Source organism: Arvicanthis niloticus, chromosome 8 (assembly GCF_011762505.2).
Source record: "Arvicanthis niloticus isolate mArvNil1 chromosome 8, mArvNil1.pat.X, whole genome shotgun sequence".
Taxonomy (NCBI): domain Eukaryota; kingdom Metazoa; phylum Chordata; class Mammalia; order Rodentia; family Muridae; genus Arvicanthis; species Arvicanthis niloticus.
Genome location: NC_047665.1, coordinates 65,860,405 through 65,881,084, shown reverse-complemented (window position 1 = coordinate 65,881,084; position 20,680 = coordinate 65,860,405). Strand labels below are relative to the sequence as shown.

Sequence of the window (20,680 nt, the reverse complement as noted above, 5' to 3'; positions counted from 1 at the left end):
AGGAAGGAAGGAAGGATGGATATGTGGGCACTTTCCTTCATACACACGATAAACAGGAGATTCACAAAACCTGAAGCCAGCACAACCCTCAGCATGATGGTGACAGCCTTGTAAGGTGGTACCAGGGCACAGAGTTCCCAAAGACCTATCACTGTTTCCCCCAATGTGGAGCCTGGAAGACTCCTCCATTACCCTGTGATGCTCTTTCTATTTTTTCCTTTTTCCTTGATCTTCAAAGCTCATATGAGCAGAAGACAGGAAGCAGAATAAACTGAGGTTCAATGGCAGGTGTGGAACACTGACAAGATAAAACCCTACTACTCCCTTGATGAAGTGAAAGTTATCAAGGACTTCTTACACCTACTCCAAAATCTAAAAATGACTTCTCCACAATCTGATAGTTATCAAATATGAATATTTCCAGAAACAAATACACACGCAGAGGAGTTAGCCCTTTTCCCACACTTATAAGACAGAACAAGGACCCTTTCCTTGATCATAGGAGACTGCTACTTTAGGCAGGAGGCCTGTGGAGAACATGCATAATTAACTTGAAGTGAGTAACTGATCTTCAGCTGGGTTTAACAGAAACATGCACATTTTTGTGACTTCACCGTTTAATAAAACTTTTCCCCTAGTGATAATGACTAGTTATTCTGTATTACATTATGTAGATAAATTTCAATTATTCCCAAGCAGTCCAGTCTCTATAACTTTTAAACTTCACATGGCTTTATCTAAGCAGGATATGAATAAAAATAGATGAAAACAGAGAGAATATAATTCAAAACATATCTGAGGCTGAAAAAATAAAGGCACCTGCAAAAATAATTCTTGGTTTAAAAGGGATATATTTATCTTGGTGGGAAAGGGGGGTATGCAAGAATTAGTTTCAATGCCCAAATTCAGAAAAAAAGTGAACAGAGATCTACTCCAGACTAGCTTATATAGTAGGTGCTCAAATACATGGCTAAAAACAATTCTGAGACTGAGCATAATTTTTTATGTAATATATACTTATTACGCACACACACACACACACACACACACACGCTCACTTAGGCATGTGAAAACTAACAATGTCAACTGTCCATAATGGTGTTTATGCTTGTTTGTATTATAGAAAGAATGAGGAAATTTACAAAGGTAAATATTTTTATATTGACATGTCTCAAAATGGTTTCTAAGAAGACACAAAACAGATTCTGCCATTCACAAAATCCAAGCAAATGTCTCAGAAGATTGAGAAACATTTACAGGAAATCAGAAGCGATAAATCTACTGCTTTCTTATTTATAGCCGTGTTTGTGACGAACACAGGATAACAAGCCAACAAGCTAGTATTTAAGGACTGAAAGATTTATCCAACCTTAAACATATCAGTCTCCGCAGGCCTGGAGTCTGTAACCATTATCACAGTTTAATCTGCCTTTGCAAAACAAAACTGAAAAATAGACTGTATGTCTCTGTGATTAATCATTTATATTCAAAGCCAATCTGAATGAATAGAAAAGATCCAGAGAAGCAGAACCAAGAACACTGGTACTAGGAGGAAATGGAATTTGTTTAGAATACCATGTTCTGAAAGTGTCATGCAACCTTCTGTTAAATATTTGCTTCATTCCATTTTGTCACTCTGATTTGCATTCTGGAAGCCCTTAGAAGGTACAGGGTTACTGAATTACAACCACAACACATGTTGTTAAGCCAGAATCCCAGATGATTCCTAAGTCCTACCCTGCCAACAACAGTGAAAACTGGTCCTTGAAAATTCCAGAAAAAAAAAAAAAAAAAACGTGTGGATTCATAAGACTCAACTTCTAACACAATAAACACAAGTCAGCACAACTCTAGGACATATAAAAGTTATAAGAACAAACAGTTACTGAATCTTGGCCAAACATGGCAGGAACCTATAGCTGAACTTGTGTAGCCAAGTACTCTGAATAAAAAGCGGCTTTAGTGTGTGCTGAAGCAGGTCAGATCTAGCAAGTGGTCTCCTGAGCATTCCATGTGCATCTCCAGAGGACCACATCAATGCAGGCTGTGAGACCAAGTTTCTTTAGTTAAAAAAAAAAAAAAAAATGGAGAAAGAAAAGGAAAGAAAACAGAGAGAGAATAAGAGAAATATAAAAAGCAAGGAGAGAGAAATAAGAAAAATAATAGGGAGGGGAAGAGAGACAGGAAGGGAGGAGGAGGAGGGGATAAGAGAGAGACAGAGATTGAAAGAATGAATGAGAAGTGGGGGGGGAGATAGGGTAGAGGAAGCGAGAAAGGGCGGGAGGGAGGCAGAAACAAAAACGAACTCTGAAAAATAAGACTGTCTACTCTACTCCCCACAGCTGGTTTAATTTCAATGACCACACTTATCTGCAGATGTGCATAGTTCTTCTTAACTTTGGCAATATCAAAAAAATGTATACAGTTAAGGCTTCTTACACTGTCACTGGATGAGGCCAACACAAACGGTCTATCTTCAATGTCAGATAGGCCCAGCTGTTATTTCTAGTCTAGCTGGATTTTTTAAAATTGGTTTTTTGTTTGTTTGTTTTTCATTTTTCTCTCAGTAAAGTAATTTACCCCACTTCAGTTCTGGTGTTAAGAGAAATGTTTTCTTTCTAAACAAGAGGCCCTTGGAGGTTTATCTTTTTTCCTCTGGGTTTGTAAGAAAACTTGATTTGCGTAATAAGAACCGATGAGAAACCGAGACCTGTTATCCGTGCACGTAGCTTGCATCAGGACAAAAACAACCTTGGTGTCTACAATTATTTTAACAGTACAAGACAACTGTGCTTTCTGTACTCAATACCTCTTAGTATATAAGCATCCTGAACAGTACTCATTGATTTCACATTCGGTGTCTACAAGTCATGAGCAGCGCTTTTTGCCCTTTAATCCTTTAGAATTAAAGTATTTGTTTTACTTACAAAGCCAGGGCCCTGGCAGACTATAAACTATTTCTGAAGTAGCCTCACATAAAACGAGGTGTAATGTTTGCCCAGATTCATGACCTGGATGATTCCTGGGACCACGTCAGCCACGGCCAGCCCTCCAAACAGCCCAACACAGTCTGCAGATGATTCACACTCAAGTTCATTCCTGTTTATTTAACACAAGATGGAAGCTTCCAGAATCCTAAAAATTCAAAACTTCGTATGTCCCTGCAGATTCTTGGAAAGAAGGGAAGAAACAAACACTCTTCCAACTATGTCTGTCCTTCTCATTACCGACAGGAACACTGAAATGTGACACAAACTGAGAACTCAGGCAACTTTTAGTGGAAGAAATAAAAGGGTGCTGGCATCGAAGCCAGGCTGAGGAAATGGTTGGGCGAGAAAGAATGTCTGTAGCTTAGGCATGAGGACCCGAGCATCAGCTCCTTTGTTGATAGCTGTTTGTGGCTGCATGCATGTCTGATAATGTCAACACTGTGTGGGGTGGAGAGAGGAGGATTACTGGGCCTGAGGTGTGTGTGGTTTGCTGGCCCCAAGCCTAGGCCCAGGTTCAGTGAGAGACACAGACTAAGAGGATTAAGGTGGAGATATAGACCAGGACTCTCAACATTCTCTTTTGGCCTGGCATTTACACACACACACACACACACACACACACACACACACACACTAAAAATTACAGTCATAACACCCAGTGAAACTTTACAACACCAAGGCTATCCTCTTTTCTTCTCTAAAGAGATTTCAGAGAAGAGAGTAGCTTAGTGTTTTCAAATTTTGATATAAAATGTTCCTAGGGATCATGTGCAGGAAACACTCTGTTCTTCCCCAGCTGATGGTGCTGCTTTGGGAGGGTTGTGTAGCCCATGGGACTGGCTTGCTAGCAGAGGTGAGTCACTAAGGCTGTGCTTGAAGGTGCTATCCCTTTTTGGTCTCAGACAAAGCCCTCTGCCTTTTATCTTCAAAGACACAAGCACTCTCTGCCATATTCTCATGCCACCATGATGGACCAGCATTCCCTGAAACTGTGTCCCAATCCATTCCTCCCTCAAGTTCCTTCTATCAGGAATTCTGTTGCACCTATGAGAAGAAAGAACTCATACAGTGTGTTACATACTAGAAAAAAAACAGTATTAATTCTTCTACATGCTTTCCTTAGCTGAACAAGTAAACCACTTGTGATAAATGTTCACTAATCTATGGTTTTTTGTTACAAGAAAATACAATGTCACCAAATAATAATAATTATAATCTGGAGTTGGTTGCCTAGATTCAAATTCTCAATCCAATCTTCCTCCCAATGTGACAGTGTTACTTTATTTCCATGCTTGGGTTTCCTCATCTGTAGGATGGAGCCATAGACATGGTAACATTTCATAAATATCAGCCGTCAGTACTTCTCCCAGATGCTTTCTTCTTATTAATGTTTTAATAAATGTTCCAAATAAACATTGCATTTAAGGTCATAATAGTGAATGTTTTCAAAAAGTGTTTATTTGCTCATTTCTAATAAGTATACAGGTTGTAATTCTTGTAATGCTTATAGCTAGGGAGCTAGGGTCTTTTTTAGGGGGGTTGGATTTTTGTTTTGTTTTGTTGTTCCTTTGTTTGTTTTGGAGGAGGCCTATTTGTAATGTGAAACTGGTGAGAGGCCAAAAGGCAGAGTCCTTGAGGAATGGATATGACCTAGATATATTGTATTCATTCGTGAAATTACCAAAGAATAAACAAGCAAGCAAACAAACAAACCTAGTTATTCATTCAAAGGCCAAATAGAAATGTCGACCCCTAGTCTCGGCAGGTAACTATCTCATGCTTCTTGGAGGAAACCATGTGGAACACATCTTACAATACCGTAATACACAATACCATAATTCTTTTAACAGAAAAAATAGGAAAATCATGAGTTCAAGATATTGTGCCCAGAGAGCATGTGAAGGTAATATTTTACACACAATATGAGTGAGACAAAATAAACACACAATTCACTTTCTTTCCAGTGAATACTTTACAAAACTGCAAGTCGGGACAGGACTTTTCCTTGAAATATTTAATACAGTAAATTAGCTGGTCCATCTCATCAAAACAAGCTCATAGAAAGAATGGACAACCTAGAATAATCTTTATCTCAACATCATTTCTTGAGAAAACCCACTGATGTTTGTAATATACCAACAAACCTGTGGGCAAAAGTTTCTTCACGACACAACACCAGGCCCAGCTCTAGCATGAAACTGATGTACGAGAGAGAGAGAGAGAGAGAGAGAGAGAGAGAGAGAGAGAGAGAGAGAGAGAGAGAGAGACTTTTCAACTGGGCATACATCATCCTTAATATCCCAGAAATATCACTGACTTCAAATAAGTTCCCAAGGTCAGAACGATGATTGATTGGCTGGGAACTCAGGCCTGGGGATGAAGCTGCTGTAACTTCACCTCAACGCCTAAAGCAGAAACTTACCTGCAGGCATTCATTTTCTTAAGAGTAAGAATTATGTTTCAAAATTAAGCTTAGTTACAAACACACACACACAATTAACCACAGAGAAATGCAATGTTCTTTTATTGCTTAGCCTTTCTCGTCGTCTACCAGATCCTAAAAATATTTCACCATATACCAGTAGCTATAATATAATTTTAATCAACTATAGAGTATATTGATCATCAAGAGTGATCTTTAAAAATCCCTCAGAAGATCTTTCAGATTGTATTTGTATACAATGCTCCTTTGATGGTCCCCAGCTACAGTAAAATTATGACTTAATTATACGCAAGTCAATACTAACTCCAGAGTGAGCTACCACTCTGTAAGAGAGAGACTAAGATCTAAAATACTGGCATCAATGCTGGCTACTTGTGAGTAAGTCAAGTGACAGATGCTACCAGACATACGACAAACTGGTATAGTCACTTTGGAAAACTGATCTTCACTGCTGACTTTATTGAGCATATACACAACATATGATTACAAATTTCATCCTAAATTCTTTATCCAATATTTCATATTTCATTATCGGAGCACATTTCATACGTGCCAATGGTGCACCCAAGAAGTTACACAGTAGCATTGTCTTAATAACCTCAAAAGAGAAACAGGCCAGGGTTCTCTCAAGGCCAAAACACATAAATTAATTGTGGCACACCCCAGGTAACTCAATGCTAGACAGCAAAGAAAATCAACCGAGTGTTGGAATGCCCACAGTGGCTGACCATGACCATTATAAGGCTGGGTATGAGAATTTAGACACAAAGCAATTTAGTTTATCGAAATTTTAAAAAGGAGGCAAAATGACTTTTGATCAGGAAGAAAGAACTTGGTTGTCTTTAATTAAAAAAGAGAGAACACAGGTGCAGTTGGATGAGGCATTTGGGGAGTGGGAGTGCTGACTTCTGTGGTTCAGTTCTAAGAGTACCTGATTGACTCTGAGCCCACTGATCTGAGCTCATGAGTTACACACTTCTTGGCAAACATATCCAATTTTCAATAAAAGCAAGAAATTAATGTTTAAAAAGAAAGGCTTCTTTAAGGAGTCACAGTAGATCTGTCTCTGTTAGTCTGTTGTATAGTAGATGTCAGAGTAATTTAAGCCACAGAAAATTGTTTTCTCATTGTACCAGAAGCTGGAGCTAATGCCTAGGTGCATGGCTACTGTCTTTCTGGGTCTCTGCTGTATATACAGTCTCCCTGATAACTCTTTATCTCCTAAGGCCACTGATATCAAACTAAGACCTCCATATTTCTTATTTAACCTTTTGACCCCTAAGAAGATGCTGTCTTAGCATCACTCACAGCAGGGTTCTATACGTGATATTTTAGGAGAAGCAAGTAGCCTGGAACAAGTTTCCTGCTTTTCTACTAGTTCTCCCAAAGTGAGAAAGATCATAATAATTTTCTCTATCCTAATTTGTCACAGCTCCAGCTTCTAAACCATTTAAATATCAGTATTATTACTACCTAAAAGTACCCATTTCCCAGTTTTTAAAGCCAGTATACCATAAAAATACCCTATTGGAAAGAACCTCAATTTTAAGTGTTTCAGAATTACATAAAATCATTTTTAAATCAAAGATCATAACGAATCTAATTGCATAATTCTGTTAAGTTATGCCATTGTATCCTGTATGTAGTAGAACATGTCTGTGATCCCAGATACTTAGGAGGCTGAGGGAACAGAATGTTTTGAGCTCAAGAGTTCAATACCAGACTGGGTAATACAGCAAGGCTCCATTAAAAAAGAGAGAAAGAGAGAAAGAAAGGAAATGAAAAGAAAGAAAAAATTCCAGTTCTAGTGACCAAATCTTTTAATATGAATTTTATTTCTTATTAATTATAATGCTCCTAGCCATAGACAGGTAGATTAACTAGCAGCAACATAAGCCATTTGTTTAGTAAACATGTCCTGACAATAGAGAGAACATATTCACACTATATAATAACCTAGTACGGTTGCACATCCCATCAGCCATGTGACACTCTCCCGATCCACTTCTATCAAGGATGAGACCATGTCAGAGTAGCTTATGGCAGCAAAATATAAATGTCGTTGCAGTGGAGATTAAATTGTCAAAACACAAGTATAATTTCCAACTGCCAGCCCCTGCCAGAATCACTCGGCTTTGCTCTGTGATGATGTGAGCGGGTTTCTGGTGAGCTGTTTGAATAAGTTCTGTACCAGCTCTGTCCCACACTGCACACCTCATTCTGCTGAGATCCTAGCAAATGACCTCTACCCTTCAACTCTTTTCACTAGAATTTTTTTTTTGCCTTCTTATATGCTCACATATGTTTTGGCAATCTATAGCTGCATTTAAATGATTGAACAGCTGCCCGAATCACTCATAATTGTGTCTCAAGCAAACATACTTTTCCAAGAACCCGATGTCAAAAAAGACAAATTCTAGTTCATTTGCATGCAGTACTGAAATCCCCTCCCTTCTTGTCAATCACGTTCTCAATTTCCATACAAGAGGAACACATGGCAAAAAGGACACCACTGGCAAAAGGGTAGGCCTTTCAACAAAGAGCTTAAATGAGCAATGATGGACTCCATACTATTAATTCTGATTCATTACAATGTGCTCACTTGAAACATCTCAGTTTCCACTTTTCACCCACTTTCCGGAAACTGCATGGCTTCATCTATGGCCTTGCTGCAGCCCCTGTACCAAAGACTCCTAGAGGTGACTGCTTTGCATTATCCAATGCTCAACCCTACTGCAATGATTCAAAGTTCTGGAGTTGAATTCTTCAAGTTCGGTCGGTCCCATTATCCCTAGGACAAAATACCCCAAGCCTAAGATGGGGCTTGACATGTAAAAGGCTTTAGATACCTTCCCTTTAACTGACTCAGCTAAGCTAAATAACTATATTCCAGCCCCTTTTGACATCCTAGGGACTCCAGTACTGGTTCTGTGTGTGCTACCATCAGACCAGTATACACACCATGAGTTTGTAACACTATGTCCAGCTCTCTGACAGCAGTGGAACATTGACCTAGGATGGGCCACACCTGGATTGATCTTTTTCTTTCCAAATGTTTCTTCCAAACAAGTTTCCCTCCTTCTTAGTCTATTGTCTTTCTTTGACAAGCTGCAACCAAAACAGATCCCAATTGGTACAGATTGGATTTTTTCCCTTGCCTAAGAGTTTCTTGAATATACATTTGGCACAGTTAAATGGTTCAAGAGGGAACTGATAGCTAAACAAAGATCACCTGTGCCTATATAAGGAAAGCATATGGAGTCTTAACTATAGGTATAGCAGGCAGACACGTATAAGGCTGGCTCACCATGGTCTACTGCAACAAATAAACGTGAATGAAACTCTAGGGGGCAATGTCACAGACAGTCAACAGACATAATTGGGATTGAGAGAGGGCTAAGTTTTATGATCTCCAACAAAACCAAAAATAAAACACAAAAGATCAAACCAGGATCCATAGAAGACTCTCCTGCCAAACACACTTGGGACAAGAGCTTAGTCTGGGCTTGTGATAAAAGACCCAAGAGGTAATAAAACCTGGTGACATCCCAAGAAGCCAGTCAGTGTTTCCAATAGAATCATTGATCTTGGCAGTGAGCTGTACCCACAAGGAATTACACACAGAGTCACTGGCCAGAAACTGACCATCAATCAGCCAGGAAACCATGCTTTCTATAATACCTTCTCCCATCTCCAATGTCACTGCAAGGCACTAGGTGAAGACACACGCTCACCCACACACCACATGAGGGTTTAATCTGCTCACCTCTATCTCAGGAGGTGTTAACACTGACTCATAACCATGTCTTCCAGAAGGCTAGCTACTGTGGACCTTCTCTGGGACTTGAAGTACTTTCTGTTGCAACATATCAGTGTTTATGTTAGGCAGCTTGATGCTTTCTGCCAGACGGGACTTTACTCCAGTTTACCACCATGAAAACTGCTTCAGTCTCTCCAAACAGCTAACTTACACCCTGATGCCATCATACAATCTATTTCACCTTAGACGTGGGAACCGTTTAAGACCAAAGACAATTTTCTTTTTTCATAATCCAAAGCCAAAGAAAGAAAGAAAACAAGAAAAATAAAAAGAAAGCCAGAAATCTCCATGTTGCCATGTCATAGTTGGGGCATAAATGCCCCTCTCCCCTCCCCGATGACCACCAAACCCTAGAATTCGTTCCTATTGGAGCATTTCTGTCTTTCTGTGAGAAGAACTACTCCATAATGAATTCTGCAGCTGATCCTTCCCAACTCACCAGGCAAGAATGCAATTATTATTCAGAGTCGCACTTGAAGCATAAATATTTTCATTAGGACATTAAACTGCACGTGTTTCGCTTCAATTTCAAGTAAAAATACTGCATAAATCTTCAGAGAGAGAATTTAAAACCACTTAAAGACCAAAAAAATGAATTTCATTTTAAATACACTTGTCAGCACGGTGGACTTGAACACTCCCTTACCTGGCGGACAAAGCTGTTTGAGGTAGTGTCTGATGATGTGCTTCCATCTGAGCCTTTAAATCTATTTTTCCTCCTGGCTCCTTTTCCATATGACTATATAAAAGAGACAGAGGGGAGAGACAAAAATGAGATGATTAAAATCTCCCACAGGAATCTAGACCTACTCAAGAAAATCTCATCCCAAACTGGTAATAAATTTGCTATTGTGTGGGCATCATCGGAAAACTAATATTGGCGACCATTAAAAATTCTTTCAGATCCCTTAGTACTTGGTTGGGAGCGAAGTCTTGGCAAAGTGCTTAGTAACTGGTAGTTACTTAGTAACTGAGGCAATGTATCTTCTTTGAGATATGTTAGAAGGCAGAGGAAAACCACAAAAGATACAAGACTTTTTAAAAGGCATTCACAAACAAGAAATTAAAGGTAACAACAGAAGAATCAAACAGGGCTTCTTTCAATAACAGAACTGAATTGAGCACAAACATTTTACCAACAAACTTGCTTTTTCTATTCTATTTCTGCCCACTAGTTCACATTTAGAGCTCTGGCAATAAACCGTGCATGATTTGATGTGAATTCTAAGCATAGAAAAGGAAAGTCACTTCAAGCATTAGACATGAAAATGTCTACATCCCTACATTCTTAAAGCTTTGAGGAAAATAACGTTTATTCTTCCATCCAAATGTGTATGTATCAAAATAGTTCAACATTGAATTTTAGAGATGATAGATAGATATAGATAGATAGATAGATAGATAGATAGATAGATAGATGATAAATAGATGATAGATTATACACATTAATATACACATATATGTATACATGAATATTCATGCATGTGTGTGTGAATCCTTCCTATAGCATATATTTTGATCAAATTCTTTAAGTTTCAAGCACCACTGTTTCCTCAAATGTCATTATAACAAAATAGTATTTCACAGGTTTGTTTTTAAGTATTAAATCAGATGAGATTGGGCACATTCAGGGTGGTATGGTTGTAGTGAAAATCTCCAAATATAATTCAGTGGTAGAATGCCTACCTAGCATTGTGAGGGCCTCCTTCACTCACTCACTCACACACACACACAGAGAGAGAGAGAGAGAGAGAGAGAGAGAGAGAGAGAGAGAGAGAGACAGAGAGACAGAGAGACAGAGAGAGACAGAGACAGAGACACAGAGACAGAGAGAGACAGAGAGACAGAGACAGAGAGAGACAGAGAGAGACAGAGACAGAGACAGAGAGACAGGGAGAAAGAGAAACAGAGACAGTTATTTAGAGAATGTAGCACAGCTCGTGATAAGTGTCCAAATACTATACAAAAGGGAAAGCCACAGAAGGGCTGGAAAGTGGAAGGGACAGGCTGGGCTGAAAGACATGATATCAGTTATTGTTAGGTTTGTAGAGACTTCATCACATGATCAATAGTTATAAAAACTGCCTTTTCAAAATCACAGTATTCAAGTTCTGAAAGTGCTACTTGATTATGTTTTATTATTTATAAATTTTTTTTTAAATAAAACTAAAGCAACTTATAAAGCATAACATAGGCAGCACTTCTGCAGGCAAAAATCTACTGTGAGCATTTGTGACCTGAGTCATTTAAATGGATTTGCCGTCACTGCAAGTGTGGTGCAATATTAAAGAAAAAAAATTCTTAAATACGTTTGTTCTGTTCCAAGTATCTAAGGGCTTTATGTAATACAGGCGTGTTTCCATGGCGTCTGATTAATTCTCAACTTCGTAAAAGGAAAGAGAAGCTGGGCTGGGTTTTTCTGTGACACACGAGGCTCTCCTCACTTCTCAGCTTATTCTTCTTACTTATATAAACATTGTCTGGTAAACTGTTGAAAAATAACATTCTTTTTAACAACGCTCTTCCTTTTCCAATTATTATCTAAAGGTTTGGACAAAACCATCTTACCAGGCCAAAAAAGGCTACAATGAGGTATGAAAAATCCTGTGAAATTTTAAAAGTTGCATTACTCCATATGGAAAAATTATTTATTATTTTAAAAGAATTTCATAAGACCTAGCATGTTTCTTTAGGACACTTGGGAGCAGTCTATCTAAAACACATTATTTATCTTCATGAAGAATACATTATGTTTTAGAGCAAAGACAAAATATAACCTTATTGTTCTTTTTCTCATCTATTTTGGTACCTGTTTGAAAGAACTAGAAAATAAAGATTTTATTCTTCTTTATTTCATCTTTTTAAATGATAAATATGCTTGCTCTCATCGGTTGCTTGGATGTCTTAAGGTGTTTCCTGGTTATTCACAATTGTACAGTCTTCCCTGTGAGAATAGCGGGTGAAAACTATAGACAGACACAGGGAAGACTGCTGTTCTTTAAGAAAGAGAGGGAGAGAGGGGGGAGAGCAGAAGAGAGAGAGGAGAGAGAGAGGAGGGAGAGAGGAGGGAGAGAGGAAGGAAAGAATGAAAGAATGAAGGAAAAGACAGACATTCAAAGCTTCACATTAATTTTTCCAATTTCTTGGTAACATTGTTAACAAACATTATCTTAGGTATACTTGAATATTGAATATTTGTGCTATGAAAATTTTCAGGTTTCTACTGTTTTTTGACACAGTTCATATGCTAAAAATAACATACTAAATTATGTGCAAATTGTTATTTTTTAAATTGCCATGTATGACTGATGTGTGGTATGTGTGTAAGGTATGTGTTTGTGTGTGTGTGGATGCGTGCATGTGTGCATGCGTGCATGTGTGTGTGTGTGTGTGTAGGTTTGTGTCCATATGTGTTGAGGTTAGACAATTCCCTCAGTCTGTACCTTCTATATTCTTTGAGACAGTGTTCCTTGCAGAATGCAGCAGTGGACACCAGGGTAGTTGGCCTTTAGCTTCTATGGATTCTCCTGTTCCTGCCTCCCTTCTCCACTCCCAGGAATGCTGGGATGACAACTATGTGTCAGTGTGTCCTGTTTCACATGAATTCTGAGGATTCAGACTCAGAACCTCACACTCTAATACCCACTGAGCCATCTCCCCAGATTGCCCTAGTCGATTCTACATTCTCCTTCAAACATGCATATCTTTAAGGAGTGACTAAAAGCATTGACTATTTTAAATTTCATACTTGTATAGACAGTTGCTATTCAGTACACGTCATATTTATTGGAGCCAGAATAAACACAATATTCTGATTTATACCTCAATCCTTTATTTTATTCATCTCAGCCTAACTATTTTTTTCATACTTTCTAACAGCCCACTCCACAGAAATTATACTACAGATCTTTCTAGAAACTTGTGTCTGGGGAGCTCATAGGCCGTAGAGGAGAACTTACCACTATTATTCAGTTAAATGGAGAGTGTTGCCTTAAGACGGGCATCTGTATCACTTCCCACCACCCAGACCCAAGGAACATCACAGAGTTAGAAACAGAAAGAATGTAAGAGTGAGGGTTCAGGAGGAGTGCTACCAAACAAATGTCTTCAGGACATGACCTCGTGGGGCAGTCAGGAACCCACTACAGCTATGATTACCTGCACAAAACCTGCACAGGACTGGGCTCACCAACATTTCATCATGTAATAGGAAGGACTCACAATGCCCCTATCCCTCCCTGAGGGATTATCAATACCTAATGGTGGTTCAAGGAAGGGTGTCATTTCTTCAGTATTGTAGACCCTGATAAGTTACCTATGTTCATACAATCAATCCTAACTAAATCGAGGGAGGTGTGTGCACACACAAAAAGGCAGGAATGTAGAAGGCGGACATCTAGGGAAGAGGAAAAGAAAAGAAGGCAGAGTAATAGGGGCGAAAAGACTAAAACTCAACTGTATACATGTACTGATCTGTGCAAAAGTAAAAACAGTTGCCTTTAATCCAATGCATATTTAAAATGAAGTCCATTTTGACTGAAATGGTTTGCTTTTTAAAATTACTTTCTATCCTGGAAAATAATGGCTAAAATGAAGAAAATATAGAAGTGGTGAAACCCTCTCCCCAATTGGAGGGCATGTAATAACTTAACAATAATTGGTTGACAATGTTTGGAAAAAAGAAACAGCGATGTCTTGAGTTTCTTCTTTAGGCCCAGGTATCTGCATAAGCAATGGTTTCTCAATGCTGATTGGCAGCTAATGTTTCAGATAGTTAAGCATTAGTGTAGCTCAGGTTAAAGACAAAGAGGGAGAATGGGAGGGGGTTGGCTACAGTGCAAACGGCTACCATCTTTCCTGGACTTCTCGGAACAGTCACTCATTTCTACTCTGAAAAGTGTCAACATGCAGATACATAAAAACTAAATTGTGTCCTTATAGTGAGGGAGAGGCACACAATTAAATTGTCTAAACACACTGATGGTTTCAGAAATTAGAATAAAATTAAGAAATTTACACAAACATTTTTTTATCCTTTTTTCTGTAGAATTCGTTTTTTTTTATTAAACACATAGTCATGTCTTTTTCTTTTTTTAAAACTAAAAAATGTTTTCTTTTACACTCTAGATTTGATTCTCCACCCCTCCCCCTCCGCCCCCCCACCCTCCAACTATTCCACATCCCATACCTCCTCCCACAAACATATTTTAAAAGATACTCAAACTGCATCTCAGTCTGAACCAGCTTCATGTGAATAATCTAAAACTCTGGTTAGTTTTCAAAAGCAGAATTGTTTTGAAATCATCAGATAAATGCTTATGTTTGCAGAGGTAGTTAAAGTGTCACTTTTGAATGAGTGAAGGGAACAGTAGCAGTTAATTATGGAGATTTCTGCAGGGCAAACAACGTTGTCATGGCAGCCCCTGGACAGCATCAAGAACGATGCGTGTGCTTGATGGTCTTACATGACAAATTGCTCTCATGGGGAAGAATGCTGATGTGTAAAGTTAGTTTGCTTCCCTTGAATTAGAAGTTGCTGATATTCGTCCTTTTGAATTGCAGACTTTCATCATCTTGGGGACAATGACAAGAAGACCAAAATTATCCAAGAGGGGTCCCTTAAGCCCCCCTGTTTACAGACACTTGACTGTGAACAAAGTCCTTGGGTCCTTTACTAGGTGAGAGGTAGCTGAGAAACCCCCTTAGGAGAAGGGGAACACAGTTGGTTTTCATACTGAGCAGCTCACAAAAAAGGAGAAAGAATCAGGAGGCAATACCAGCACAACTCTTTGGGATAAGATCTGGCAGGTGGAGCAGGGCAGAAGGGTCTGTCCTGGAAAGACAAATCTAGTAGGTTTAACCCAGTAAGTGCCAGAATAGCAAAGGAAGAGGGGGGTGGAAGGCCAATGGTAGGGTGTGTCCTTTTTTTTTTTTTTTTTTTTTTTTTTTTTTTTTTTTTTTTTTTTTTCATAATGCCAGGCTTGGAAAGTTTTCTGAGAAAGGTTCAATTGCTTTAAGTGACATCGTAAATAATTGTAACTCTCCATAATTGAAAAAAAAAAAAAAAAGAATATGCAGTGCTTGCCATAGGTGGTTAGTAGAATATAGCCATGTCTGAGGGTCACACAATTAAAGAAGGCTTTTGCCTTGCTCTCCCACAGGGTTAACACATTTAGCTAATCATTACGAGAAAAGGTCAACATGGCCTACCATATATTTCAATAGAGTCAAAGGCATCAACAGGTAAATTATATATCAGGAAGGGAGGCTATGAATGTAGTTCTATGATAGAGTGCTTTCCTAGAATGTACACAACTCTAGAGTCCACCCACACACCGCACCACAAATTAGAAGTGGGGTGTCAGAGTGTTGGGGTGTTGGGGAGGAGGACAGAACAGTGGACAGAAGGGTTCAAACTAGTACAATAACTAAAATTTGTCTCACTCAAATATTACATTTGGAATTCCAAAACCAACCATTCTCTGAATTTCTGATTGACATGTTTTTCAATTCCTCCAAATAAACCTCTGACGCTAATACCTACAGCATGGGATCCCAACCACTGCATTTGGAGACTAAACAAGGCTTAAGCACCCAGGACAAGGACCTAAGTATGTTTCTGGGAAGTACAACTAACTTGGTTCAAGAGCACTGGAAGGCAGGCTGCCACTCTCCTCTGATAAAGCCCCTTGCTCTAGCAGCTCAGGATGCTGCTGAGACCAGACTGTTTCTATGGTGTGCTGAGAGGCAGCTGGGGAACTGGCTGGGGCGGAACCAGCTGGGATCTGTTGCTAGGAGCTAAACAAACAGGCCCCTGGCTTACTGTCCTTCATTGTCAGGTGTGACTGGAGATGCTGGCTACTGGCTCCTCCAGGCCTAATTTGCAGAGCGCCTGGGCTGTTCTGTTTCTAGCCCATTTCCTCTTCTGTCACCATCCTGTTTCCAGTCTTTGTCACCTGCTCCACATCCACCCAGCCTATGCAGGAGCTTTCCCACTCCTTAGAGAAGGACCAGCTACAATGTTCAGACTTATGCAGTGTCCAACAGAAAGTGTACTGTCTACATAAGACATTCTCTAGTAGCCACAGGAACAGGGGAAATTAATTATAACAATGTGTTCATTGTATTCAACTCAACAAATCAAAAGGTAGCATCCTTCCAATATGTATTTAGTTTAGGAATTCTATTTGGAGACGTGTCCTGTTTATTATTTGCCCATTGAGTTTTTGAAATATAGTATGTGTTTCACATGAACAGCATATCTCAGATCAGGCTAGGCACATATCTAGTGGCCAGAGGCCAGAGGCAGCTAGCACTTAATACAGTCAACCATCCTTTTTGGAACTTGGAGAGCCCAAGGAAAACCTTGACTTTCTGGCTCTAGATATGCTGTATCTAAAAACTAGTTATTTACAAACTGTTAACTAAATATTAGTCTGCTGAAATCAGAACTTCTAAGATTTATACTACCATGACCTTGTACCTCTGACATAACAAAATGCCACTTTGTTCCTGACAAATCGAAATGGAAGCAGAGCTCAGAAAGATTAGGGTATTCCATCTCCTTAGGCAAAGTATAAATAAACGGCTAAGAAGAATTTGTGAATTATATCTTTCACTTTGTTCATATAAGATTGTAATCCTGATTACTAAAAATAAAAGAAGAAGCAGCTTGAAGCCAGTGATGGCTGAGAAGTTTATTTGTGAATAGATGTTCCACTTGTACGTTTCTGGGGAGAATTTCTATTATTTAGTACCTTTGAGAAAAGGAACAAGATCCGCCCCATCCCCCAAAAAAGAAAAAAATGGAAAAGAAAAGGAAATTTAAATAGGAAAAGGTGAGGGGAAGATACTCCCATGGCAGCCTTCTTTCTCAGGTAGAATTTACAAGCAATGTGTTTTGCTCACACAAAAACTAAAGGGATTATGGGGCTTGCCAAGTTTCAGAGGAGTCCAACGATGCCAGGACTTAACAGGGTAACTCTGCCCTCACATAATGCTTTCATTTTTAGGAACCCCCCAAAGCAGGAGAAGATGAACAGTTAAACCTTTCTTGGCATATGTTTATTTATAAAATCCATTCCCCTTTTCCTCTCTATCCAATATCAGTGCAGTCGTGTGCTAATTCCTCTGTCTTGGTCTTTGAAATGTCTGATGCATAGGCCTAACATAAACATGGCCTTTTGTCCCTTTGGAACTTAGATATTATTAGCACTCACCCAAACTGTTGTATATCTGTTAACCTCCCCTTCTTGCCACTCTGCTCTCCAAACTGTCCTAGAGAACATTCTCTGTTGATCTATCTGTCCAGTGATTTGTCACATGGCTCATTTTCTGAACCCTTTCCACAGATCTCTGTTATTCAATGGCTCCAAGATGTGGCCTCAAATTGCCCTGTCAACCTGACGCCTGGCATTACCAAGTTAATCCTTTCCCTGCTCTCTGATAGCTCTGGAGATTACAAATGCATCCCATAGAGAAGACTTCTAATTCCTACAATGGAATGCGGCTCCCATTATGTCTTCCAAAGTTTCTGGTGAAATCTAGCCAATGCTCCATGTCTTTTCAAATGCCACATCCCCTGTCAAGTACTGCAGATAGCTCAAGACTGGTGACCTTTACTCTTTTTAACTCCTTGGATTCTCTGGTAGACCCACGAATACAAATGTCCCCTTTGTCACTTATGTAACTACAGGGATATAAATTCTTTGAAGGTAGAAAATTGTACCTGTTCACATTAGATTAATTTCCAACAGCAGTTGGACACTGGGTATTTGTTGTCTTGCATTTAATTAGAAATAATGAGGTAAGTTACTACTTTTATCTGCATATAGTCCTTTTTTTTCTTTTGATTTATCAGTACTAACTTTGAATGCCAAGATTTCAAAAATTGTATTTTTAGCACAAGAATTAAAACTTTACAGAAAAAAAAAAAAAACTGAAGAAACTTCCAGAAGAAGATAAACCTCCATTTCCTTCTTCTCTCAATATTCAAGCCCTTCATCTCTGCACAGCTGAGGCCTCTCAGCACATCTTTTACTTTAGTGTCAGCTGGCAAGGTAAGTATCAAGATAAAATCAGGAGCCTAAAACAAATGTGAGCCCTATGGGTTCGAATTCAGATCCTCTGGCGGAACCTGGCTGAGAGTGCTCTGGTTAATTACAGGTCTCCACTAGGCTTGTGAGCCAAACCCAGGCCAACTGAAGCCTACCTGTTTTACCATCACAAAGGAAAAGGATTTCTGATTTGTAAGCCCAAGTTGACCATACACCTCCCCTATTGCTAATCCATGTACATGGGCATTCTAAGTTAGAACTTGCAGTTTCCAGTGGTCAAAGTGAGTTCAAGAAAGAGTTGCAAGACAGCTCAGCATGTAACATCATTAGCCAGGAAGCCTGAAAATCTGAATTCAATCCCTGAGATCCACACATCTGAAGGAGAGAACCCCTTGGCCTTCTGCAACTTCCCCCCTCTGACCTGGCGCACATAACCTTTCAGTTTGTACACACATGAGCACACATGTAACTCAGCAGCAGCACACAAACATGCACACACACACACACACACACACACACACACTCAAAGGGTGGGGTGGGGGTGGGGGCTCGGCAGAGCTCGAATTTGACTACATGGGATTACCATCGGCACAGAACATATTTGTGACCTTTTTTCAGAATGCTCCACTCCCACCTCTCTGCTGCTCAGTAAGCACTCGCCCCAGTGTATTTTATGTTATGTATTATTTATGTATACAGATAGCACAATTTACAGCCTGGCAAATGTGGGCTTGAAATGAGCAAGCCAAAGCCATTAAGCAGAGAAAAACATTCTCCTAGACTCACCCTAAGCTCTTCCCAGCACTCTCCAACTAGCTCAAGTGTCAGATTTGAAGCCCTTGCCCCAAGAATAAAAGTTGAGGGACTCCTTTCTGCCCAGATCTGGGGGTGTCTGGAATCCCAACTGTACCTGCCAAGGCTTTACGTAAAAGCCACCTTATCACACTCCACGCCTACAACCGACATCTCCTATTTCACAGCGAGCAGCGGAACAGAATTTTTCCAGAAACCGCTAATACTCATCAGAGAAAGGAACCCAGGAGCAGCTAGAATGGCTTGCCATTTCGGGGTAAACAGAAACAAAAACTTTCTCATCCCCATCACTCTGCTCTCTTCTTACACCAAAGGAACAAGGGTCCAGGCAAACCCTGAAAAGGGGACAGCTGAACTGTCTGGGTGGCACAGAGCCCCAGGTGCCTAGGGCAGCGGCGGGGTGGGGGGCGGGGGGCGGTTGGGGCTGCTCTCCGGGAACAAGGCAGGGGGTTCCACGCCCACCGTGACCCCCGCATAGCACCCCACCTCCCCGCCTAGCTCCCAACGGAGACCACCAGAGGCAGTCGCGGAAACATCGGTACAAGATGCGGATGCCTTTCCCGCCCGCCCGGACTCACGATCTTGAGCCGGTCCAGTCCACTCGCCTGGTCCATGGCTCTCCATGTGCTTCTCCCGGGCAGGGGCGCGGACGGCCGAGCGGCGCGGCCCGGGGAAAGCCGGGGCGGAGCGGCAGGTCGTCCTCGCCCCTTCCCACTGGCTTTAAATAAAGCAACGCAAAAAAAAAAAAAAAAAAAAAAAAATGGAAGCCGGAGTAGAGTCGAGGGAAGGAGCGCAGGGGCAGGGTCGCCAGCAGCCCCGGGATGGGCGGGAGGAGGTGGCGAAGGAGACCGGAGCAGGAGGGGGAGGCGCGGTCGGCGATCAGGGAGAGGAGGCAGCGGGAGGGACGGAGGTCGGGGCTCTGAGGCTCACAAAGCCAGCAGAAGGCGCGGCGCTGTGGCTACCTGTGCTCCGAGCGCCCCCGCGGGAGTCGCGCTTTCTAGCAGCTCCATCTGGCTCTCCTGCGCCACCGCCGCTATGGGAGGCGACTTGGACGTGTCGCTTTGGACCATCGGCGAAAAGTCGACTCCAAGGCTGCGGGTCCCCTCCTCCACGCCCCGGGTCCCCTGCTCCTCTTCTCCTTCACGATCGGAAACTCTCAGTGCGTGGGACGCCTCTGGAGCATGTTGCAAAGCCTAGAGGCGGTGGCGCGGGCAAGCAACTGGGTGGCCCGGGGCGAGGGGCGCCCGCTCTTCAGAGCTTCTGGGCCGGCGAGCAGCGGAGACTGGGACTGCGGGGCGGGCGGGCTCCAGGGAAGGTCCCTGCCAGGAGGAGGGCGCTCCCGGAGCACGAGCCAGGGGGAGGCGCGTCGGAAAGCGAGAGTGACAAGCCACCGCCACTCCGAAAAGTTCTTCGCGGGAGGCGCGGGCCGCGTGGGCTCAGCTGCCACTGGTCGCCGTGGCACTCGCGCTGGAAAGTTTTCGAAGCCACCGAAGCCAGCCAGCCGCGGCTCCCCAGGGAGGTAACTGACCCAGCTGCTCAGCTCACCTCCTCTTCCCGG

At 41.1% G+C, this 20,680-nt stretch overlaps 1 protein-coding gene across 4 annotated transcripts in view; it reads right to left on the bottom strand.

Annotated features, from left to right (window-relative positions):
- Cacnb2 (calcium voltage-gated channel auxiliary subunit beta 2) overlaps positions 1-20,406 on the bottom strand; it is a 350,616-nt gene extending 330,210 nt beyond the window's left edge. The window contains exons 1-2 of one of the 4 annotated variants that reach the window (XM_076939526.1): positions 20,085-20,406; positions 9,900-9,992 (exon numbers count right to left, since the gene is read on the bottom strand). In XM_076939526.1, the coding sequence (XP_076795641.1) occupies positions 9,900-9,992; positions 20,085-20,192 (201 nt within the window). In that variant the 5' untranslated portion in view covers positions 20,193-20,406. Of the gene's footprint in view, positions 1-9,899; positions 9,993-19,700; positions 19,836-20,084 lie in introns of those variants that run through there. The other 3 variants (XM_076939527.1, XM_034509698.2, XM_076939530.1) reach the window with 3 other exon arrangements.
- Positions 20,407-20,680: the final 274 nt, after the last annotated feature.